This window comes from Thamnophis sirtalis, unplaced genomic scaffold, assembly GCF_051295495.1.
Source record: "Thamnophis sirtalis isolate CommonGarterSnake01/CBP01778 unplaced genomic scaffold, rThaSir2_p1.2 scaffold_2, whole genome shotgun sequence".
NCBI classification, from domain to species: domain Eukaryota; kingdom Metazoa; phylum Chordata; class Lepidosauria; order Squamata; family Natricidae; genus Thamnophis; species Thamnophis sirtalis.
Window position 1 is genome coordinate 49,016,870 of NW_028261382.1, and position 25,018 is coordinate 49,041,887.

General features: G+C 50.1%; 1 protein-coding gene and 1 long non-coding RNA gene across 3 annotated transcripts in view; both read left to right on the plus strand.

Annotated features, from left to right (window-relative positions):
• The window catches only part of LOC148048789 (uncharacterized), a 29,454-nt gene extending 27,365 nt beyond the window's left edge, over positions 1-2,089 (plus strand). The window contains exon 2 of the mRNA XM_087704656.1: positions 507-2,089. Coding sequence (XP_087560782.1) covers positions 507-2,089 — 1,583 coding nt within the window. The remainder of the gene's footprint in view (positions 1-506) is intronic.
• Positions 1-20,147, plus strand: part of LOC148048782 (uncharacterized) — a 158,517-nt gene extending 138,370 nt beyond the window's left edge. The window contains exons 3-4 of one of the 2 annotated variants that reach the window (XR_015695518.1): positions 16,788-17,156; positions 20,067-20,147. This is a non-coding gene — a long non-coding RNA (uncharacterized LOC148048782). Of the gene's footprint in view, positions 1-16,787; positions 17,157-19,051; positions 19,075-20,066 lie in introns of those variants that run through there. The other variant, XR_015695519.1, reaches the window with a different exon arrangement.
• The last annotated feature ends 4,871 nt before the right edge of the window (positions 20,148-25,018 follow it).

Sequence of the window (25,018 nt, forward strand, 5' to 3'; positions counted from 1 at the left end):
GGGACGTCCAGCGGCTCTTGTGCCATGGGGGGCCTTGGGGTCTCCTCCACTGAAGGGTTGGGAGTCCCTGTGGCCAGAGGTCCATGGCCTCCTCAACTGCAGGGGATCCGGTCTAGGGGATCCGGTCCAGAGGACCCACGGAAGCAGAGCAACTGCATGAGCCTCTCCAGCTCCTTCTCCAGGGGGCCCAGAGCTCCCCCGTGGCTGGTCTCCCCCCTGCTCAGCCCTAAAGGGAGGAGGGGTCCTTTTTCCCCTGCAGGAAAGGGTGGGGGGGTGATTCCCTCCTGGGATCCGCTTCCTTCCACCTGGTCCCCGATCCCCCCCTTGGGATCCCTGGCTTTCCAGTGGATCATCCAGTGGGATGAGCCCAGCGGGAGCCCGGAAAAGGCAGCTGCCTGGAGGGCGATGCGAGGAGGAGGATACGGGGGAACACGCCGAGACGGGCCTGGAGGGCGGAGGGTCCTTCGGAAGACCCCGGAATCCCCAAAGGATCCAGGAGGAAGAAGAGAGATATCAGTGCCTGGAATGTGAAAAATTCTTCAAGAGAAATCAGTATCTTCGAAAGCATCTAAAGGTCCATTCAGGAGAAAAACCTCATGAATGTCTGGAGTGTGGAAAGAGCTTCAGTGAGAGGAGCAACCTTTATGCACATCAAAGGATCCACACAGGAGAAAAACCTCATAAATGTCTGGAGTGTGGAAAGAGCTTCAGTCAGAGGAGCAGCCTTTATAGACATCAAAGGATCCACACAGGCGAAAAATCTCATAAATGTCTGGAGTGTGGAAAGAGCTTCAGTGAGAGGAGCCACCTTTATGCACATCAAAGGATCCACACAGGGGAAAAACCTCATAAATGTCTGGAGTGTGGAAAGAGCTTCACTCAATGGAGCAACCTTAATGCACATCAAAGGATCCACACAGGGGAAAAACCTCATAAATGTCTGGAGTGTGGAAAGAGCTTCAGTCAAAGGAGCAACCTTTATGCACATCAAAGGATCCACACAGGGGAAAAACCTCATAAATGTCTGGAGTGTGGAAGGAGCTTCAGTAAGAGGAGCAGCCTTTATGAACACCAAAGGATCCACACAGGAGAAAAACCTCATAAATGTCTGGAGTGTGGAAAGAGCTTCAGTCAGAGGAGCAACCTTTATGCACATCAAAGGATCCACACAGGCGAAAAATCTCATAAATGTCTGGAGTGTGGAAAGAGCTTCAGTGAGAGGAGCCACCTTTATGCACATCAAAGGATCCACACAGGGGAAAAACCTCATAAATGTCTGGAGTGTGGAAAGAGCTTCACTCAATGGAGCAACCTTAATGCACATCAAAGGATCCACACAGGGGAAAAACCTCATAAATGTCTGGAGTGTGGAAGGAGCTTCAGTAAGAGGAGCAGCCTTTATGAACACCAAAGGATCCACACAGGAGAAAAACCTCATAAATGTTTGGAGTGTGGAAAGAGCTTCAGTCAGAGGAGCAGCCTTTATGCACATCAAAGGATCCACACAGGAGAAGAACCTCATAAATGTCTGGAGTGTGGAAAGAGCTTCAGTCAGAGGAGCAACCTGTATGTACATCAAAGGATCCACACAGGAGAAGAACCTCATAAATGTCTGGAGTGTGGAAAGAGCTTCACTCAGAGGAGCAACCTTTATAGACATCAAAGGATCCATTCAGGAGAAAAACCTCATAAATGCCTGGAGTGTGGAAAGAGCTTCAGTCGGAGGGGCAACCTTTATAAACATCAAATGATCCATTCAGGAGAAGAACCTCATAAATGCCTGGAGTGTGGAAAGAGCTTCAGTCAGAGGAGCAACCTTTATAGACATCAAAGGATCCATTGCAGAGAGAAAGGGATGAAATGCCTGGAGGGCGGAGGGTCCTTCGGAAGAACCTGGACTCCCCGAAGGAACCAGGAGGGTGGAAAGGAATCTCGAGGCCCGGAGATTGGAAAGGACTTCAGAAGAAATGGCCTCCTTCCAAGGCTCCTGAGCATCCAGGCAGCAGGAGGAAGCCCATCTAAGTCCCCAGAGGATGGAAAGCGCTCCAGGCAGAGGAGCAGCCTTGGGGGGCCTCGGAGGATCCACTGACAAGAGGAGGGAGGGGAAACATCCCCCTTTCCCCCCACCTGGGGTCCTCCCTTTGGCAAGGTGGGTTGGGAGGTCTGGGGGGGCAGCCAGGCGAGCGAAAGCTGAAGGGGCCACGGAGTTTTCTGCTCTTTCAATGTTCTCCTCGTTTTGCACTGAACACCTGAGCTAATCTGATGCTGGAGCCCAGTGAGGCTTAGAGAGATGGAGGAAGTTCCCTTCTCAGCTGACACAATACGAACAACCCAGCTGCAAGGGACCTTAGAGGTCTTCTAGCCCATCCCTCTGCTCAAGCAACAGATCTCATCCCGAAGGTGCTTTTTCAGGAGGCAACTGGATTTTCTTTCCCTTCACTTCTCACCCAAGAAATGTCCTCCGTTAATAGGACAGAGCAGAAGGGAATTCTTTATTGGCCAAGTGTGACTGGACACGCAAGGAATTTGTCTTTGGTGCATCACCTCTCACACTGTACCTGAAGTAAAATAAAAGGCATCCATCAGCATACAACACTTGGTGATAGTCGTAAGTTACTAATAAGCAATCAAATCATACTAAGAAACAAACAGAACCACCTAAATTGTCAAGATACAAGCAACATAGTCATAAGTGGGGAGAGACAGTTACCGAGAAGAGTAAGAAGAAGATAGTAATGCAGTCTTAGGAGGTGTTATGGGAATTCGTTGTTGAGCAGAGTGATGGCAGGTGGGGGAAAGCTGTTCTTGTGTGTAGTTGTCTTGGTGTGCAGTGCCCTATGCACCCCAGAGACAGTAAGCACGGTAGTCAGCCAGCCCCTCCCCACTTTAGCTGCCTTACCAGCCCCTCCCTCTCCACATCCACCTGCTCCTCCTTTCCAAAAACTGCAGCAGAGGGAGGAAATCCCCTCCAATCCAGCACCCTTCATAGTTGCATTTTTCAACCTTTTTTGAGCCCTTGGAAACCGTGTGTGTTTGTGTGTGTGAGTGAGTGAGTGAGAGAGAGAGAGAGAGAGAGAGAGATATTTTCCTCCTACACCCTCTCCCTCTTTGGAGGGGACTCCTGTTGCGGCTGCTGCCTGTGCCACTGTGCCCTGCGACATAGCCCTCCACCCCTGGGTTGGCTCTTCATTGAGCCATTGGGAGCTTTGGATTTTCATACAGTGTTTTGCCCATCTTCTTCCCCGTTTTATTGTCCTCTTTTGTAAGCCACCCAGAGTCATTGGCAGTTGGGCTCCCCTTTGCTTCTCTCAAACTCTCCCCAATTCAGGCAACCAAGTTCTTTTCGGCTCCACACCAAACTTAGTGCCTGAGTTTGGAGAGTAAGATATGAAAATCCTGTGTGGCTTCATGATGCTGAATCCCCAAGGACATGACCCTCTTTTGCCCATCTTCCAAATGTTGAGGGCTCCAGCAGCTGAAGACCCAGAAAGAATCCAACTTGGAGAATATCAACATTGCATGATTTCCTGTTTCTTTTTTCTCCCAACAATGAGATATTGATTTTTATGAGGAAATTCACTAGCAAGGAGATTCTCCTCCTTAGCTCCTCTTTAACTGGAGACTGTCTCCTTTTGGGCATGAATTCCAAATTCAGATATCCAGGAAGAAAATGTATCCATGTAGTTGCTGTTTAAAAACACACTTGTGTTGTCCCCAATTTGGGTCTGAGCCTGGTGTGGAAGCCAATGATGGACCCAGACAGGAGGGGCAGGTTTTCTGATTGCTTTTTACTGGAGGACTCCAAGGAAAAAGGTTCCTGGTCAAAAGGCCAAGAACAAAGGATTAAGAAAGCTTTATACATTTTCACTAAAGGAGAAGGCGGGACAAGGTGAAATAATCAGAAATATCCTCTAAAAAACACTTTAGCAATAATTCTACCATTTGTTCTATTGGTCTCTATCTGTGCCATTCCTAAGCCTTGGCTAATGAAGGCCCCAGACGTTTCATTTGCTGCCAGTCATCTCTATTCCTAACTTTTAGCTGAGCTCTGCAAGTTGTCTAATTCTTGTCACTTTTATCAACTTTCTAGCTACCCATAATTGCTGCAAGCTTTACACATGCATATTTCCTGTTGTATAAAACTGGTTGTTCAGAGACATCTTCAGAAGGCCATGAATGATTCTTTGGGAGTTTTTAAGTTTGGGCCAGATATGCTTACAAAATTTAAACAGGCCCTTTTCTCTCTCCCCACCCCCTATTCTATCCTGCTGGCTGCCAAACAAATTATGGTATAGACCAGTGGGTCCCAAACTTGGCAACTTTAAGACTTGTGGACTTCAACTCTCAGAATTCTCCAGTCAGCTTTGCCAAGTTTGGGAACCACTGGTCTAGACATCTGAGAGGAGTAAAAGCATTTCCACATCCATTTCTTGTGAGTCTCTTACATTCCCCATTTCAGGCAGTTTCCAGCCTACTTGCTCATTTGCCGGAAGGGGGTCTGTGTGCTGAAACCATGAGGTCGAAGGGATTCTGACCCCCGGAGAGCCGTTTGCTCACATCTGGGAAGGTCAGAATCCTGCACTCTCATGGTTTCCTCTGCCGGCAAATGGTGGGGAAGAAGGACTGACTTCTCAGGACAAGGACGGTGGCAGAGTCAGGTCAGGGGGAGACCAAAGCAGGAGAAAACCATCCACAAAGCCCCCCTTCACAGCCCAAGGGATCCTGCGTGGCACTGGTTAAGGGGCAGCCTTAGAGTTCTAGTCTGGTGAGTTCTAGGTGGTGAGTTCTAGTCCTGCGGGAGCCCTGAAAGGCAGCTGGGTGACCTTGGACCCCTCCCTCCTTCTGTTGTGATGGGGAAAAGAGGAGGAGGAGGAGGAGGAAGGAGCAGAGGGTCTCTTCCCCACTTTAAGTTATGCATCAAGTAAGAAGGGTTATCACTTGACTTATCACCAGCCATTCGGAGACTCGGGAGCGTTTTTCACAGCCCAGATTCTGGGAGGGGGGCTCCCCCCATCTGAAAGGCACCAAACTCGAGGAAGGCTGGGCTGAGAGGTTTTCCTGGGAAAACCTGCTCCAAAACTGCCCTTCTGGGCACGGGCGGGATGGGGGGGGGCTTTGCTGGGCAGTCCCGGAGCTACACGGAGGCTTCTCCGCTGGGAAAGCCGAGCCGCCGCTGCCCCGAGAGGCTCAGCCCGGGGTCTGCCGGGGCTTTTAGGCGCGGACCTCGCCCGCTGGGCAGCCTTTTCGGGAGCATCGCGCCTCTGCCTCGCCTCGCCCGGCTCCCTTCGGAAGTGAGGAAGGGACGCCGCGGAAGCCCAGGTGGGGCGCTTAGGGCGGGCTTGGCGGCAGGAGGAGCCCCGGCGCCCCTTCCTCCACGCGGGGCCCGAAGTGGGCAGGGGGCGGGCGGGGGGCCTCCCACCTCCCACCGCGAGCAACTGCGGCGTCCCGTCGGGGGCCTCGACCCCCGCCAGCCTCCCCGCCACCCCACTGACCTGGGGACGCTCCGCTGGGCGGCCGCTCCTTGGCGCCCCGTGGCCGGCTGCAGTTGCCCTTCGGCGGCAACGCTTCCTCCTGCCGCCCCTTCCCGGCCGGGGGACACTCCGGGACAGCCCTGCTGCTCTGGCCGCCTCCGGGCGGCGTTGGGTCGGTTAGCAGCTCCGGCCAGGCCGGCGGGAGGGGGTGGCGAGAAGACGCCTGGCGGGCGGGGGGCGCCGCTTCCCTTGCAGCCTGCAAAGCCGCGCTCGGTCCCCGGGGGCGCTGCTGTGGGGGCAGAGGAGCTTCCCGGGGCTCCGGTGGGGGCAGAGGGGCTTCTGGGGGCTCCGGTGGGGGCAGAAGGGCTTCTGGGGGCTCCGGTGGGGGCAGAAGGGCTTCTCGGGGCTCCGGTGGGGGCAGAGGGGCTTCTGGGGGCTCCGGTGGGGACAGAGGGGCTTCTCGGGGCTCCGGTGGGGGCAGAAGGGCTTCTCTGGGCTCCGGTGTGGACAGAGGGGCTTCCCGGGGCTCCGGTGGGGGCAGAGTGGGTTCTCGGGGCTCCGGTGGGGCCAGAGGGGCTTCTCGGGGCTCCGGTGGGGGCAGAGGGGCTTCCCGGGGCTCCGGTGGGGGCAGAGGGGCTTCCCGGGGCTCCGGTGGGGGCAGAGTGGGTTCTCGGGGCTCCGGTGGGGCCAGAGGGGCTTCTCGGGGCTCCGGTGGGGGCAGAGGGGCTTCCCGGGGCTCCGGTGGGGGCAGAGGGGCTTCCCGGGGCTCCGCTGTACAACCTGCGGAGAGCAGCGCTGGGCGCCCCGCGACAACCCTCTGGTCCGGCCCTGCAGCTGCCGCCCCCCACAAGGCTGGAGGGTCCGGCCAGTCCCGCGCGCCCGCTGCGCCCCCGGCCCGTCCGGCGAAGGATGGGCTCGGGCAGCGCTGGGGAAGCCTGGTGGTCTCGCAAAGGGGCGCGTCCGACTGCCGCCCCCCGCCCTGGCCGGACCCCGGGGGGCTGCGAGGCTCCTGTGCCCGGAGGGGAGAGAAGCGCCGGTGGGACGAGGCTCTGGCGGGCAGCCACTCGCCCCCTTCCCGATGGGTGGACTTCAACTCCCAGGATTCCCCCGGCAGCCGCTTCCAGATTTGGGGGCCTCCCGGACTCCCCCCCCCCTTTTCCCTCCGTCTTTGAAGGCAGCTTTTGCGGCGCCCCTCCGAAGGCAGCACGGGCAACGCCTGCCCTCTAGTGGCCGCCTGTGGGAAATGCCCGGGAGACCCTCCCAACATTCAGGCTGCTTGAAATGGGGAGCAAGGCGGGGGGGAGGGGAGGGGGGGCAGCAACGCTCCTTGCCCTCCATGGAGCCCCCCCTTTGCCCCACCCACTTTCCCTCCCCACGTGCGGGAGGGGGGGGCTTTGTCCATACTGTGCTTTCTGTATTGGCACGTGGCGTTTTGTATCCTACCCCGTTTGTCCAAACAATTATCTTTAACAATCGCGGGCGTTTGTGTAGTTGTGTGTCCAGTGGGAGGTGTGGAAATGGCAAAATTGACTAAAGAATGTCTCTAATTTGGTTTCCAGTTGGAAATCGCTGCTGGGCTTTTTGCTCGAAGCTGGAAGAAAATATGAATCTGATTTTTTATTTTATTTTGGATGATTAGGATGATTTTGTAAGTGTAGAAAGAGCTTGAAATGTTGTCAAATGTAAAGCAAAAAGGTCGGGAGGATTTTTTTTTATAATAAATTTGATTTCTCATATATACATTCACAATTATATAATCTCATAACTGTTGTTAATAATATGTATTTATAACAATTTTTCTCCCCTACAATTGACAATATAATTGAGATTGCTTTCTTACCATCCCATACGCCCATCTTATTTTACCACAATCCTACTTCTTCTTCCTTCTCTCCTTCCCTCCTTTCTTCTCTCCTTCCCTCCTTTCTTCTCTCCTTCCCTCCTTCCTTCTCTCCTTCCTTCCCTCCTTCCTTCTCTCCTTCTCTCCTTCCTTCCCTTCGGGAGGATTTTTTGTGTCATCTTCTGCAGTGGCCTCCAACCTTGGCAACTTTAAGACCTCTGGACTTCAACTCCCAGAGTTCCTCAGCCAGCAAAGCTGATCTACTGCACCAAAGAAAGTCAGAAGTCATCAAAGTTGTTGAAAAGAGCCAAGAACCGAATTGCTTTTACACAACGCTCAGTGACTCTCCTCTCCCATTGGATAAGTCCTGGACTTATAACTTTATAACAGTTCATTTAGCGACCATTTAGTGACATTTCTGTTTGTCCGCTTCTGACCACTGCAGCATCCCATGGTCACATGATCAAACTCCAGATGCTGGGTAACTGGTTCACATTTACGACCGTCGCATTGTCCCGGGGTCACGAGATCCCTTTTTGCGACCTTCCGACAAGCAAATTCAATGGAGGAGCCAGGCTCACTTAACAACCACGTTACTCACTTAAAATTGCAGTGATTCACTTGACGAGTGTGGCAAGAAAATGTTTTAAAATATGTATGAGTCTTATCTCTCTTCTTCTATTGATTCACAACTTTTGTCTCTGTTTCTCACTTTACAAGGTCTTGTCTCCTCTCGCTGTCATTTTTTCCATGTCTCCCATATCTGAAGTCATCAGCCTTTCCCTGGGCCTCTCCAGGAGGGCAATGATGTTGCTGAGGCTGCGGCATCAGCCCCCCCACCCCATGTCAATGTTTGTTCTGCTATCACACCTTGGGATAGCCACTCTTACTTTCACCAGAATAAAAAAGCGCTCATAAAACAATTTGGCCTTACGTCGGCGGAGGCATCAGCAATTATTCAGCAGTGTAGCCGGCAAGCGCATTCCCTCCCTATGGGAGTTAATCCCTGAGGGACAGAGTGTTGCCAAATTTGGCAAATGCGTGTTACCCAATATCCTCCATTTGCCCCTTGGAAATATTTACATGTTTCCATTGATACGTATTCAGGCTACATTATGGCATCCCCCCAAAGGGGTGAAGCCACCAAACATGTTATTAATCATTGTATTCGGACCTTTGCATCGCTGGGACGCCCAAAAGAATTAAAAGCAGACAATAGCCTCGCTTACACAGGTGCAGCCTTTGCTGCCTTTTGTAACCAATGGGGCATTGTGCATAAATTTGGCATTCCTTATAACAGCCAGGGTCAGGTGTTGGCTGAGCGCGCCAACCAGACATTAAAACATGCCCTGGGCAGATATATTGGCAATAGGGGAAAATGCCCCCTGGCCTCCCAGCAGTGCAACACATCGGCAGCCCATCATCCTCGGCAGCGACTCGTCATTTTGCAGCTCCACCTACTGCAGACACCTCCCGTCCACCTGTCTACTATCGCTGCTTGCCTGACTTGACGTGGCGAGGACCTGCTGACCTGATTACCTGGGGAAGGGGCTACGCTGCAATCCAACTAAAAGACAAAGTTCTTTGGATTCCAGGACGGCACGTAAGACCATATTTGCCAAAACCACCTATACAATCACCTACACAAACGCAGAAGCAGCCTGACCATGACCAACCAGCAGGAACCACAGCTTGAGGCTGTCTCTGTCTCTGACCTGGAAAACAGAGCAGAGCACCCTCCACCTTCCACTCCCCCGACCGGCTGCCCCGTCTTTCGCCGCAGATCCCCCTACTATGTGTTTGGTTGAATGCTACCTGTTGTCATTATTTGAACCAGTCCGAACAAATTGAAACCAGTGTGGACAAATTACATAATACCGTTCAAGCGGTTAGACAAACATATAAGGCCTCGGACTCCTGGTGGGATTGGATGACCTCTTGGTTACCTAATTTTAGCTGGTTGGGAAATACTGTCAAGACTGTTATAATCCTTGTTGCTTTACTGATACTGTTGTGTTGCTGTATTCAATGTGTACCCTCTTTATTAACTATGTGTAAGAATATACTCTCTAGCTTGGCTCCACAGAAGAACATTCACATTGTCAACCACATGGGGTTACATGAACAGTCAACCCCCTTCATGGGGAAAGATCCCTTCCGCATGCCCAGCGACGAAGAAGGAGACGCTGCCTTTTAAAAAAACAAAAACATTCCGGGTGTGTCTGTGCAGGGCAGTTTCTGCTTTCTGAAACACACATACACAGGGATGAAAAACATCGCACCAGAAACATCTTTCCAGCCTAAATGGGCCAGGACTCACTATGCAGCCTCATGGAACATGAACTATGTGAGCCAGCTACTCCCACACCTGCCCTTTCTTCCCCCTATGCTGTGCTGTAACTTTCTATTCCCTCTTTGCCCACCCTTTGCCATGATGTGATTTTCTATTGGTTTATGTGTAGAATGCTATGATTAGCCCTGTCAGATGAAGAGGGAAAGTCTTATTGAGAAAAAGAAAATAAAAAAGTAGGAGATGTTGTAATATAGTTCCTTGTGTAGGCGTAGAGGTCACCCATGGCCCAGTGCATAACAGGACATGCGCAGCCACGCTGAACCACAGGAAACAAACTCCATAACATCCTGATATCCTGATAGTGCAGAACATAACATCTGATAGTACTCCATAACATCCTGATAGTTCATAACAAAACATCCTGACCAGGATATGACCATATATAGACAGAACTTCCCTGAGCAGTAGATTAGAAATTGTAGTTTTACAGGCTGTCTTTAATCACATGCTATTGCTCCTCCTGCCTTTGTTCTATCCCAATAAAAGGGGCTCTCAGGTTCTCATCTGGGTCGCTCCATCCTGAGAAAGTTCGTGTCCTGTCTTTTCTCAACATTGGCCTCATGGTCGACCCACGGGAACATCACATTTGGTAGCAGAGGATGGTTACTTTACATATCAGTCCAGCCTCTTCTTGAAAACCTCCAGTGTTGGAGCATTCACAACCTCTGGAGGTAATTTCTCTTCCTCTGCTTTTCATAGTTCTCTCAGGAAATTTCTCCTTAGTTTTAAGTTGCTTCTCTTTGATTAGCTCCCATCAGTTATACTGTTACTTCTGCCCTCAGATGCACTTAAGGAAACTGGTTGAAGGTGAAAGAACTGGGATGGATGGATGGATGGATGGATGGATAGATAGATGATAGCTAGATAGCTAGATACATTGGTAGGTAGGTAGGTAGGTAGGTAGGTAGGTAGGTAGGTAGATGATAGATAGATAGATAGATAGATAGATAGATAGATAGATAGATAGATAGAGAGAGAGAGAGAGAGAGAGATAGAGAGATATAATGTGCCTGAAACAACAAAAGCCCAAATTGCACAGCAGGAGGTGAAAACTTAGAGGTTGGCATCTCTACAGGACAGCAAAGAGTTGTAGACTTTGGCTCCCAGAATGCCTTAACCAGAAGTCCACAAATCTTCAAGTGGCCAGGTTTTGGAGACCCCTGGTTTATCCTATCAAGTAAACCTGGCTAGTTGTGGTGAGCTGTGTTGCGCTATTGGGGGGGGGGGGCGCAAACCTGTCCCCAAAGCACCTATTTTCAGTTAGGAGACGGGGAAAACGCCCACCAAGCATGAGTCAGGGGCGTGTTTCCCCCCGGCGGGGTGGCCGGCCGAGGGATTAGGGCCCCCCCACCCAAGACGCCGGACTTAAGCAACGCAGCCCAGGAATGGGGCAGGGACATGAAAGGCGGCCCGGCCCATCCCTGACGCAGGGAAGAGGCCGCCCCTCCCGATTCAAAAGCTTCCCCCGCCAGGCGTGCAACAACCCCGCTTTCTCGGCCAGCCAGCTCGGGTCCTGCGCGGGCTGCTCTGCTCCAAGCCCCGGCGCTGCAGGTAAGAACTGGCCGGCGAGGGACGGACGGACAGGCGGGCGGGCAGACGGGTTCGCGGGGCTTGGAGAGGGGAGGGCGAGCTGGGTGGGGGGGACACCGGAGCGGAGCAGGGATGCCACCGCAACGGAGCCACTTCGGTAGCGGGGTTGAATTCTTCCAGGGGGATACAGCGCTGTAACAATGGCTGGGATGTGTGTGTGTTTGTGTGTGTGTGTGCGGGGGAGGATGCTGCGAGGTTCTGCAACAACCCCCCCCCCTTGCATAGGCGACGATCCGAGTTTGCGCCGGGGGTAGGTCTGCTTTCAGGAACTACCCCTAGCCAGAGGACGACGGTGTCTCTGAGAGTGTGCAGAGTGCGCTCTCCCCCCCCCCTCCGGGCTCCTGCACCTTTCTTCGGCGGAGATCCGAGTTTGCGGCCGGGGGTGGGTAGGTCTGCTTTCAGGGGCTATCCCTAGTCAAAGGCGACGGTGCCTCTGAGAGCGTGCAGAGTGCGCTTTCTCCCTCCCTCCACCCCAGGGCTCCAACTCGGTGCACATTTCAGGAATTGGAGGGTTGGTTTTAGAAGCGGTGGTCTTAGCCCACGGGAAGCGTAAGGGAGGGGGGGACGGACCCCAAACCTTGAATCGCCTCTTTTTATATAAAATAGATATTAAGTCCAAGTTGAAGCTGAAAACATGAAGCGTCAGCATCTAAAAATCTCCTGCGATCTGCATAGAGATGCTTTGGGGGGAAGATTATTCAACCAAGGTTCATTTACGAAAGAGAGTTGGGGGGGGTAGGGGTGTGTGTTTGTGTGTGTGTGTGTGTGTGTGTGTGTTTCATCCCCATTAACGGAGAGTTCTTTTCTTGATGGGCGCGTTTGATTGTGTCTTCCAGCCTGGATTCATTGAAAAGAATAGGCGTGATCGCTCATGCGATCCTTTCTAGCCCGACCCAGGCGAGCGGGAGAAGGCAGGTGAAGGTTAGGCACGCTGCTTTTAAAACAATGGAGCCGGAGCCCAAAAGTTAAGAGCTTGCGAGCGAGCCGCTCTCGGCAGCCCGGGGAGAAGAACCCAAACTCTTGGTTGGTACCAAAAGAAAAAGAAAAAGAAAGAGGGATAGGCAGAACTGAATGGGTTGTGTGTCTTTTCTCTGGGCAAGTGGCCTGCCTTGAAACCTCCCACTTTCTGATCGGGATTGGCAAAGATTGACCGGAGGAGCGAAGAGTCCAACTTGATTTAAACTCGCTTTGCTTGTTCCCATCAGGGCTCCCATCTGGGAGTTGTGTGCATCGTCTTTGGTTTTGGGCACCGTACTTGTGGGTCAATGAAACTGGAAGATCCGTTCTCAAATAGGCTGCAAAGCCCACTGACCTAGATCTCAGATAGGAAAATCGATTCCATTTTAATAGCACTTCATCCAAGTCTTTTTGGCAAAGTGGGGGATGGGTGGAGAGAAGGAGCCTGTCCCCTTTGATCTATCACATTTCCCGTCTTTTATCTTTATCGCTTCTTTTCATTGATTTGGCTCGATGAGTCTTTTATTCAGAACAGAATAAGAGAATAGCTGGAAGGGACCTTGTAGGTCATCTAGTCCAACCCCAAGCAGGAGACCCAGATTTCATCATTGTTTGATGGCGGTGTGGCCCTTCGGAGTCATTCAGAGTTGGGTGGCGTACAAGTTTAATAAATTATGATTTTATTTTTTAAAAAAATCTTTCTAAACTGAAACACCTAGGTTGTCTTCTTAGCCCGGCTGCTGGGATAGATAGAAGCTGTAGTTCAGCCCCATCTCAGTAGCTGAAGTTTTGCTATCTTCCTTGCCCCATTTCTCCTACATCAATATTCTTTTAATTTAGAGTAGTATTTCTCAACCTTGGCCCCTTTGAAGATTCCAGCTGGGGAATTCTTGGGAGTTGAAGTCCACATGTCTTCGAATTGCCAAGGTTGGGAAATAACTGACTTAGAATGATGGCTTATGTTTGGGTAGGAGACTGAGTTTGTGATCCCTCTCCATCTGCTTGGTCACTAGGGATCTGCATGTAATCTACTGGGCTTGGCAGATTTACCAGTCATGAAAGCTGCACATAAACTACGGGGAGAGATTCTCTGTAGTCACCAAGCCTCAAGTTGGTTTTGATTCCTGGAAATTGAACAATTCTCTGCCATGTCTTGCCAATGTTTTTCAGAAGTGGCTCGCCATTGCCTCCTTCTTAGGGCTGAGAGGAAGGGACTGGCCCAAAGTCACCTAGCTGGCTTTGTGCCGAAGGTGGGACTAGAAGTCACAATCTCCTAGTTTCTAGCCCTGTGCCTTTGACTACTACACCCAACACTGTCTTAAAATTCAAGCTTTAGAGTAGAGGACTACATTAACAAGAGCATTCAAGGTTGACTCAACCTTCCATCCTTCCGATAAAGCGAGGACCCAGGTTGTCGGTGGCGATAAGCTGACTCTGTAAACCGCTTAGAGAGGGCTGTAAAAGCACTGTGAAGCGGAATGTAAGTCTACGTGCTATTGTTCTTCCTTTTTACTCCTTCCTTCCTTCCATTCATCCTTCCTTCCTTCTGTCCATCCATCCATCCATCCATGTTGCACAGTGATTAGAATGCAGTATTGCAAGCTAATTCTGCTGACTGCCAGGCGTTCGATCCTGACCGGCTCAAGATTGAGTCAGCCTTCCATTCTTCCAAAGTGGGTAAAGTGAGGACCCAAATTGCTGTGGGGGGGGGAGGCCAATATGCTGACTCTAGAGAAGGCTGTAAAGCACTGTAAACGGGTATATAAGTCTAAGTGCTGTTGTTATTAGAGAGGTGAAAATGCAATTAGCAATTTAATGGGTTTATATGCCGCCCAATCCCAGTGGGGGACTCAGGGCGGCTTATAAGTACGAATAAAATAAAATAACATACAGGGGGAGAACATAAAACAATACAAACAATTTAAAAACACGACATACATCCGGTTTAGTTGGGGGTTGACCTGATTTGAGTCAGCAACCCCTGGAACAACCCCTGGAACAGCCAGGTGTTGGTGGCTTTCTGGAAGGCCGCAAGGGTGGGGAGGGCCTGGATCTCTGTTGGTAACTCGTTCCACAGAGCCGGAGCAGCAACAGAAAAGGCTCTCCCTCGAGTGGTCGCTAGCCGGCATTGTCCGGCAGACGGCACCTGGAGGAGGCCTAACCTGTGAGTTCTTATCGGATGTTGGGAGGTGTGTAGCAGGAGACGGTCTCTCAGATATCCAGGTCCAGTGCCATGTAGGGCTTTAAAGGTAATTACCAGCACTTTGTAGCGTGTCTGGAGACTAATAGGGAGCCAGTGCAGCTCGCGGAGGATAGGTGTAACACGGGTGTACCGAGGTACCCCTGATATTGCTCGCGCGGCTGCATTCTGGACCAACTGCAGTCTCCGAACACTCTTCAAGGGCAGCCCCTATAGCTTGGGCTACAAGCTGACCTAGCTAATAAGTCAACACTCCGAGAAGCCTCATAGATGACCTCCTCTCTTGCAAGTGGGAGGGCGAGAGAGAGACTATGGCTTGGACAAGGCTACCTTCCAGGTTTAGGGTTGAGCTCAGTGTAGATCGGTGTTCCTCTTGGCTCACAGTTTGCAATTTCGCCCAAATTAGTAACAATGCTACCCAAAGCATGTTGCTATGGAATTCTCCCATAACAACACACAGTCAGCTTTTTCATCTCCCCCCGGTATGTTTGTTCACATGACTGTCCAGATGCATGCATTGGTGCACAGCTGGTCATGTGTGCTTCCCACCCCTGATGATGTCGTAATTGCATGTGGTGGTTTGGCAATAGGAGAAGTTGGGACTCGAGTCGGAAAAAGTGAAACTCCACCTTAAAGATCCTCATAAAAAGGCTCGAGAGCCAGTTAAGTCTAGTAGTTAAGGCATCAGGATAGAAAGCAGGAGACGGTGAGTTCTAGTCCTATCTTAGGTGTGAAAGCCAGCTGGGGGGGGCTTTGGGCCAATCGGCCAAGGCTGTGAGTTCTAGTTCTGCAATAGGCACGAAAGCTGATTGGGTGACTGGGCCAATCACCAGGAGACTGTGAATTCTAGTTCTGCAATAGGCACGAAAGCTGATCGGATGATTGGGCCAATCACCAGGAGACTGTGAATTCTAGTTCCATCTTCACCATGTAACCTGGTTGGGTAACTAAGCCAATTACTGGAGATAGTGAGTTCTAGTTCTGCAATAGGCACAAAAGCTGATTGGATGGCTGGCCCAAACACCAGGAGACGCTGAGTTCTAGTCCCGCCTTAGCCATGAAAGCTGGCTGGCTGGTGACCTTGGCCCAGTCATTCTTGCTCAGCCCAACTCATCTCACTGGGTGGTTATTATGTTGTGGGGAAAAACAGGAGGAGGAGGAGGAGGAATGGGTGATGGATATGGCGGTTCTCTTGAGTTATTTAAAATAAACCATAGAGGCAGGATACAAATTAATTAAAATAAGGCAAAACTCTTCCAGGATCTCAAGGTTTTGTTCTCCTGGGGATTCCTACTTTGCTCAGAAGTAAATCCCATTTGTTTTAAAATGGATAAGGATAACAATGAGTTTATGTATACTTGATAGAGGATTGGTGATATAATGTATAACCCTAAGAATATATTATAAAGATATCTTGTTGTTGATAAATAATTTTAATAAGGAAGTAATTAAAAATTGGTATATATATGAAGTGACTATTCAGAATACCTTGTTGAAGGAATAACATCTTTGTTTGAATGTATGATGTACAAGGACAATAATGAACATAAGCATACTCGATAGTTGATTGGTGGAACTATGCATAATTGAAAACAGTGGTATACAAATATAAATGGTTGGTAATTTTTTTTTCACATTGGGATCTGTGATTATATAAAGGTATATTGTTATTAAAACAGACAATCAAGAATGTAAGGGAATTAGGTTTATTGGGAGAATAATAATAATGTTAATTGTAATTGAATATACATTGTACAATGAAAGTGAGGTATTTAGTTATATTACACGGAAAATCTGTGATTGTATATGTAATTGAGAATATGGATGCAAAAACACTTGTAACAAAAATGACATGCTGTATGTAATGGATGAGATCATTTTTTTAAATATTGAGACCATTTTTCACACTGAACGACCATCGCAGTATCCCCGTGTTCCCTTGCTTAAAATTCAGGCGCTGGGCAATCGCTCCATATTTATGACAGTTGCAGTGTCCTGGGATTGTGCAATCCCATTTTTCTGACAAGCACACTCAATGGGGAGGCCGCTTAACAACCGGGTTACTAACTTGACAACTGCGGCGCTTCACTCAACAGCGGTGGGGGGGGAAAGGTCATAAAATGCATGACCCATCAAAACCACGGACGACAAAATCGCCCGGGGCTCTTAGGGCAGCGAAAAGATCTTATATAGCCACCTTGGTTGCGTCCGCTGAGTCCCGCCCAGCCGCCCTGTTTAGGATAACCCGCTCCCTACTGAATAGTAGGTTATATAGAGATAATAATAGAGATCTTCAAGTTCAAGTTGAAGAACAGTTGCAAAGAGTCGAGGTATGTTAATTTAAAATTTATTCTAGAATTTTATTCTTTCTAATAGCTGCCCAGGATGTAGGAGCGGGGCAGGAGGCTCTCCCCGAGGTTGGTGCCTCCACTGAGGTAGCTGCGCATGATGGTGAAGCTGGAGGAGGAGGAGCCGGTGGACATGGTGCTGGTGCCCACATTCGTGCCCCCGAATGACTTCTCTGCCGGCTGCCCACATGTGCCACACAACACTGTGCAAGAACGCAGGTTGTACTCGCCCGGATCTCCGCTGGCACTGCAGTGGCTCTGGAGAAGGGAGGAAGAGGGGAAGAAGCAGAGCTTGGCGCCACCCGGACCGAGACCCCACCTGGGGCTGGAGATGCTGGATTCGGATCTGGGGGCTCCTTGGTGCTCTGTGAACCTGGATGTTTCATTACCAAACTAGGTAACTTCATCAGTGCAGAAAAGCCCCAAGGCCAGAAAGCCCCAAGGCCCCCACAGTTCAACCCTGAACTAAAATTATTCTCTTCTACCAGATTCCTACTTGGCCCTTTTGACCCCCCCCGGCTTCCTCCGGAGCCCGCGATGACTTTTTAAAACACAGCCCAGTGTAGAATCCACGTTACATTTAACTATTCCAGAAATAAAAGATTACACTGGAATTGAGGCTAAACGCATTTCTCTCTTTACTTGTTAGATTTACAAGCCTGTTAAATGGGAGCAGGTTAACCAGCTGAAGGCTAAATTTGCAAGGTGGTCTGAAGTGTCCAATGGACACAAAGGCAAAACTTCCGTTCTTCCCATTTCAGGTTTTGATTAAGAGGCATTTGTTTTGTATTTTCTTTCAGTAGCTATGAATGCTGGGGAAGATTCCACCCTGTGATTCCAGAGATCTCCTCATTTCCACCCAGTCCACACAGAGGGGAAGTTTGCCCAGAGTCTGTGACATGGATGGCCTGTCAGTTTAGTTCATGAAATGAACAATAAATAAGGACTGGCTTTACTAAAGTTATTTGGCCCTTTTGTTTAAAACAAGGAGAGGCAGGCAAGTATTTCAGGGATCCTTGGTGCTGCCGGAGCTTCCTTGAAACGCCTGCAAGAAAACAAGCCAACTCGGGGAGCCCCCCAGGATCCCTCGTGTCAGCTCTGAGCTACAAAGATTCTCCTTTGTTGGTGTAAATATTTCAATTTCTACACCTGAGAATAATGAAAACAATTGTTACAACTGAGGATGATTTCGGCTGTCTGCTTGCCTTCATTGTCACTGGGGGCCTCTGAACGGACTCTTAATCTCCATCGCAGACTAACAGACGGAAGAAATCCTGGGCACAACACGGTCACACTGGAGTAATAATATAATATAAAGTGTTTATATTTTACTGAAATAGTCCCCTAGGGGGAGCTATACCACGTGGTAATGGCGGAGAGAAGGAATATGTAAATACTTGAGAGGAGAACAATGAACTGTAAGAGGAGTGGCTATGAATTGAGTGGGAAAATGTGATTGCTTGATTGGCCAGAAGGATGCCAAGGGCTAATTGGTTAAAAATTGTATTCTCAAATAAGGTAAAAGATAGGGTAATTATTGTCTCTGATTGGTCTGTAACCACCCTCGTCAGGCTAGCTGACAAGGAGTAGGAGGAGTTAGGGAGGGTATAACTACTGTTTCACTTTCGAATTTGGTGTGGCTCTCCTTTGTGACTCAGGTGAAGTCAGGGTGAGACCCACCAACGCTGTGCAAACCGTTTTCAAATTAGCTCTGATTTTTGGATAATAAAAATGAACTTTATTCTTCTACTCCGAACCTCGTCTCTAGAATTCTTTTAAAATTCTACAAACAACACAAAACCCCAAAAATTCTCCCGGGGGGGTCCTGGCCCCACAGCCAGAGCCCTTTGCATTTGGGAAACACCCCACCACTACCACCACCCCGGATGGCTGCTGAGTTGTGCTTGTTCCCCATGGAAGGCAGCCCTCGGGGGGCCCTCCGCCAAACCTAATCAGGGTTCAGTCAACAAATTACTCTGAATTGTGCTGCCACTTGTTCTTCTTGTGTATGCTTATATAACATAGTAAACTGCGGTTTGCTTAACTAAAGGCTACTAAATAAACTCCATTTGATACAGATAACCATGAATCATGATTTAGAAAATCATCCTCGCTGGGGTTCATCCAAAAACTAAGCCATAAATAAGTAAGCCACATTGCCATTCAGCGTGCTATGTGTTCTATGCAAATTGTGGAAATCACTGGTCATAATTCTAAATAAACAATGGTGTTTAGGCTCTGAAATGTTGGGTCTGTGGTAAGCACCCTTTCTACCATCTTCTTTCCTTCCAGTAACAGTATGAAGAAGACCCAAGACTTCCAGTGTCCAAGATTGATGATAAACTTGAGCAATACACTCAGACCTACCAATGAGGTAAAATGAGGACCCAGATTGTTAGGGGGGAATGTGCTGATATTGTAAACTACCCAGAGAGGGATGTAAATGTTGTGGTCTGCCAGCGGCCTGTGGAGCCGGCAGCAGAGTCGGACAGTGAGGAGGTTGGGGAGGAACATGGGCCAGTCCTCAAGTCTGGGGAAGGCTCGGACAAAGGCTCTGTGTTGAAGGCAGAGAGGGAACGAGGGCCATCTGATAGTGATGTCAGCCTCCGGAGCCTGACATCAGCAAGGCAGAGGAACAGTGGGAGCCTGTTCCCAGTGTGCACATGCACAGAGCTGCCAGAAGGCAAGAACAATTAAGAAAAAAGGGATGACTTGGGAGAAAGGCTTGGAGATGATTGCCCCCCCCCCCATAAGACAAAAAAAGGAGCAAATGTACATGAGCCTTTGCAGGAAGCAATTAGTTCATCTGGTAGGTTCAAGATCTGATAAGTTCCATATGACTCTTGCTAGGTTTGGCCTTGCAAAACTAATTGGCAATTAGGTCTCTGGCAGCATTTTAAGGGAGATAAAGGTGGGTGCTTATCAACGTTACCCAAAAAGACTATGGCAACTAGAGCAGACATCTGTCGGAATCTTCTGTTGGGCTGTGAATGATCATCAGTCACAGCCATATAAATAAAAGAGGGTTTGGGGGACTAAGATTGTGGTTTATGCTTTCTCAGGAAACCTAGGTCAGAACAATAAAGCACCATGGGATGGTATATAACTCTAAGCACTATTGCTATTATATTGGCACAAAGGCTGTGAGGGATGGACATTTTCTGATCAGTTGCTAAATTGGATAGCTACCATAATGCTGATTCTCCCTAACGGATGCATCAACTCAGTGCTTCATAAAGAAACTTGACTATGAGAGAGAGGTTTTTTTGAAACTAGAAAGCCAGTTCACCCTTGTATTATTTTGCAGATCTCCAGCAAAACTCCGAAGCCAGTGCGCCAACCTTCCATTGACCTTCCTACCAATAGTGCCGCAGTGGCCAGCATAAAAAGCCTCTGGGAGACGGGTATAATGGCTCAGTCATCTGAAAAATCAATGCCCTGCAAGGTAACTTTTTAAAAAAAAAAAAAACACAAAGCTCCCCTCGTCCGGGACTTAATTGTTGACGAGAGGGCAGACCTGGCATGTATTACTGAAACCTGGCTGGGCACAGAAGGAGGAGTCCCCCTTGTAGAGATGTGCCCAGAGGGATTTCAGGTGCTTCATCAGCCGAGAGCCCAGCGAAGGGGTGGCGGTGTGGCTATTATTATCCGGGAGTCTCTGTTACCTCGTAGGGTCCCTGCTCCGGAGCTTGCCGGGTGTGAGTCCCTGCTGATAAAGTTGGACCTCAAGGGTCAAGTGGGTTTGCTGCTAACGTACCTGCCTCCCAACTGCGTTGCAGCATCCCTCCCCTCGCTCCTCGAGTCAGTAGCCGAGCTGGCAGTTGAGTTCCCCAGGCTTATAGTTCTGGGGGACTTTAATTTGCCATCGCTCGGTGAACGCTCTGATGGGGCGCAGGAGTTCATGGCTTCCATGACAGCCATGGGCTTGACCCAGGAAATTCGGGGCCCAACTCATACAGCGGGTCACATGCTCGACCTCGTATTCCTCTCGGAGCAGTGGATTTGTGATCTTGGTCTGAGGGGTAACGACATCATACCCCTGTCGTGGTCAGACCACTGCCTACTGAGGCTTGACTTCCAGAGACCAAACCCCCACTGTAGGGAGGAGGAACCGACCAGGTGGTTCCGCCCCAGGCGACTTATGGAGCCGTCAAGGTTCCAGACGGAGCTTGGGGTTATTCCTGATACTTTCGCCCACAGTCCGGTAGAGACTCTGGTTGCTGCTTGGCGCTCGGCAGCATCGGAGACCCTCGACCGGATTGCGCCATTACGGCCCCTCCGAGGCGGCGGATCCCGGAGACCTCCTTGGTTTACCGAGGAACTCCGGGAGATGAAGCGCCGGAGGAGACGCCTGGAGCACCTATGGAGGTCCGATAAGTCCGAATCGAACCGAGCAATAGTAACCACCTGCACCAAGGAATACACCAGGGCTCTTAGGGCAGCGAAAAGATCTTATATAGCCACCTTGGTTGCGTCCGCTGAGTCCCGCCCAGCCGCCCTGTTTAGGATAACCCGCTCCCTACTGAATAGTAGGTTATATAGAGATAATAATAGAGATCACCCTTGTGATTTAAGGGAGATAAAGGTGGGTGCTTATCAACGTTACCCAAAAAGATTATGGCAACTAGAGCAGACATCTGTCGGAATCTTCTGTTGGGCTGTGAATGATCATCAGTCACAGCCATATAAATAAAAGAGGGTTTGGGGGACTAAGATTGTGGTTTATGCTTTCTCAGGAAACCTAGGTCAGAACAGTAAAGCACCATGGGATGGTATATAACTCTAAGCACTATTGCTATTATATTGGCACAAAGGCTGTGAGGGATGGACATTTTCTGATCAGTTGCTAAATTGGATGGCTACCATAATGCTGATTCTCCCTAACGGATGCATCAACTCAGTGCTTCATAAAGAAACTTGACTATTCCCCCCTTCCCAGTTTTATGTGAGCCGCCCTGAGTCCCCTCAGGGAAAAGGGCGGCCTACAAATTCTAATAAAACTACAAACTACAAACTATGAGAGAGAGGTTTTTTTGAAACTAGAAAGCCAGTTCACCCTTGTATTATTTTGCAGATCTCCAGCAAAACTCCGAAGCCAGTGCGCCAACCTTCCATTGACCTTCCTACCAATAGTGCCGCAGTGGCCAGCATAAAAAGCCTCTGGGAGACGGGTATAATGGCTCAGTCATCTGAAAAATCAATGCCCTGCAAGGTAACTTTTTTTTTAAAAAAAAAAACACAAAGCTCCCCTCGTCCGGGACTTAATTGTTGACGAGAGGGCAGACCTGGCATGTATTACTGAAACCTGGCTGGGCACAGAAGGAGGAGTCCCCCTTGTAGAGATGTGCCCAGAGGGATTTCAGGTGCTTCATCAGCCGAGAGCCCAGCGAAGGGGTGGCGGTGTGGCTATTATTATCCGGGAGTCTCTGTTACCTCGTAGGGTCCCTGCTCCGGAGCTTGCCGGGTGTGAGTCCCTGCTGATAAAGTTGGACCTCAAGGGTCAAGTGGGTTTGCTGCTAACGTACCTGCCTCCCAACTGCGTTGCAGCATCCCTCCCCTCGCTCCTCGAGTCAGTAGCCGAGCTGGCAGTTGAGTTCCCCAGGCTTATAGTTCTGGGGGACTTTAACTTGCCATCGCTCGGTGAACGCTCTGATGGGGCGCAGGAGTTCATGGCTTCCATGACAGCCATGGGCTTGACCCAGGTAATTCGGGGCCCAACTCATACAGCGGGTCACATGCTCGACCTCGTATTCCTCTCGGAGCAGTGGATTTGTGATCTTGGTCTGAGGGGTAACGACATCATACCCCTGTCGTGGTCAGACCACTGCCTACTGAGGCTTGACTTCCAGAGACCAAACCCCCACTGTAGGGAGGAGGAACCGACCAGGTGGTTCCGCCCCAGGCGACTTATGGAGCCGTCAAGGTTCCAGACGGAGCTTGGGGTTATTCCTGATACTTTCGCCCACAGTCCGGTAGAGACTCTGGTTGCTGCTTGGCGCTCGGCAGCATCGGAGACCCTCGACCGGATTGCGCCATTACGGCCCCTCCGAGGCGGCGGATCCCGGAGACCTCCTTGGTTTACCGAGGAACTCCGGGAGATGAAGCGCCGGAGGAGACGCCTGGAGCACCTATGGAGGTCCGATAAGTCCGAATCGAACCGAGCAATAGTAACCACCTGCACCAAGGAATACACCAGGGCTCTTAGGGCAGCGAAAAGATCTTATATAGCCACCTTGGTTGCGTCCGCTGAGTCCCGCCCAGCCGCCCTGTTTAGGATAACCCGCTCCCTACTGAATAGTAGGTTATATAGAGATAATAATAGAGATCACCCTTGTGATTTAAGGGAGATAAAGGTGGGTGCTTATCAACGTTACCCAAAAAGATTATGGCAACTAGAGCAGACATCTGTCGGAATCTTCTGTTGGGCTGTGAATGATCATCAGTCACAGCCATATAAATAAAAGAGGGTTTGGGGGACTAAGATTGTGGTTTATGCTTTCTCAGGAAACCTAGGTCAGAACAGTAAAGCACCATGGGATGGTATATAACTCTAAGCACTATTGCTATTATATTGGCACAAAGGCTGTGAGGGATGGACATTTTCTGATCAGTTGCTAAATTGGATGGCTACCATAATGCTGATTCTCCCTAACGGATGCATCAACTCAGTGCTTCATAAAGAAACTTGACTATTCCCCCCTTCCCAGTTTTATGTGAGCCGCCCTGAGTCCCCTCAGGGAAAAGGGCGGCCTACAAATTCTAATAAAACTACAAACTACAAACTATGAGAGAGAGGTTTTTTTGAAACTAGAAAGCCAGTTCACCCTTGTATTATTTTGCAGATCTCCAGCAAAACTCCGAAGCCAGTGCGCCAACCTTCCATTGACCTTCCTACCAATAGTGCCGCAGTGGCCAGCATAAAAAGCCTCTGGGAGACGGGTATAATGGCTCAGTCATCTGAAAAACCAATGCCCTGCAAGGTAACTTTTAAAAAAAAAAAAAAACACAAAGCTCCCCTCGTCCGGGACTTAATTGTTGACGAGAGGGCAGACCTGGCATGTATTACTGAAACCTGGCTGGGCACAGAAGGAGGAGTCCCCCTTGTAGAGATGTGCCCAGAGGGATTTCAGGTGCTTCATCAGCCGAGAGCCCAGCGAAGGGGTGGCGGTGTGGCTATTATTATCCGGGAGTCTCTGTTACCTCGTAGGGTCCCTGCTCCGGAGCTTGCCGGGTGTGAGTCCCTGCTGATAAAGTTGGACCTCAAGGGTCAAGTGGGTTTGCTGCTAACGTACCTGCCTCCCAACTGCGTTGCAGCATCCCTCCCCTCGCTCCTCGAGTCAGTAGCCGAGCTGGCAGTTGAGTTCCCCAGGCTTATAGTTCTGGGGGACTTTAACTTGCCATCGCTCGGTGAACGCTCTGATGGGGCGCAGGAGTTCATGGCTTCCATGACAGCCATGGGCTTGACCCAGGTAATTCGGGGCCCAACTCATACAGCGGGTCACATGCTCGACCTCGTATTCCTCTCGGAGCAGTGGATTTGTGATCTTGGTCTGAGGGGTAACGACATCATACCCCTGTCGTGGTCAGACCACTGCCTACTGAGGCTTGACTTCCAGAGACCAAACCCCCACTGTAGGGAGGAGGAACCGACCAGGTGGTTCCGCCCCAGGCGACTTATGGAGCCGTCAAGGTTCCAGACGGAGCTTGGGGTTATTCCTGATACTTTCGCCCACAGTCCGGTAGAGACTCTGGTTGCTGCTTGGCGCTCGGCAGCATCGGAGACCCTCGACCGGATTGCGCCATTACGGCCCCTCCGAGGCGGCGGATCCCGGAGACCTCCTTGGTTTACCGAGGAACTCCGGGAGATGAAGCGCCGGAGGAGACGCCTGGAGCACCTATGGAGGTCCGATAAGTCCGAATCGAACCGAGCAATAGTAACCACCTGCACCAAGGAATACACCAGGGCTCTTAGGGCAGCGAAAAGATCTTATATAGCCACCTTGGTTGCGTCCGCTGAGTCCCGCCCAGCCGCCCTGTTTAGGATAACCCGCTCCCTACTGAATAGTAGGTTATATAGAGATAATAATAGAGATCACCCTTGTGATTTAAGGGAGATAAAGGTGGGTGCTTATCAACGTTACCCAAAAAGATTATGGCAACTAGAGCAGACATCTGTCGGAATCTTCTGTTGGGCTGTGAATGATCATCAGTCACAGCCATATAAATAAAAGAGGGTTTGGGGGACTAAGATTGTGGTTT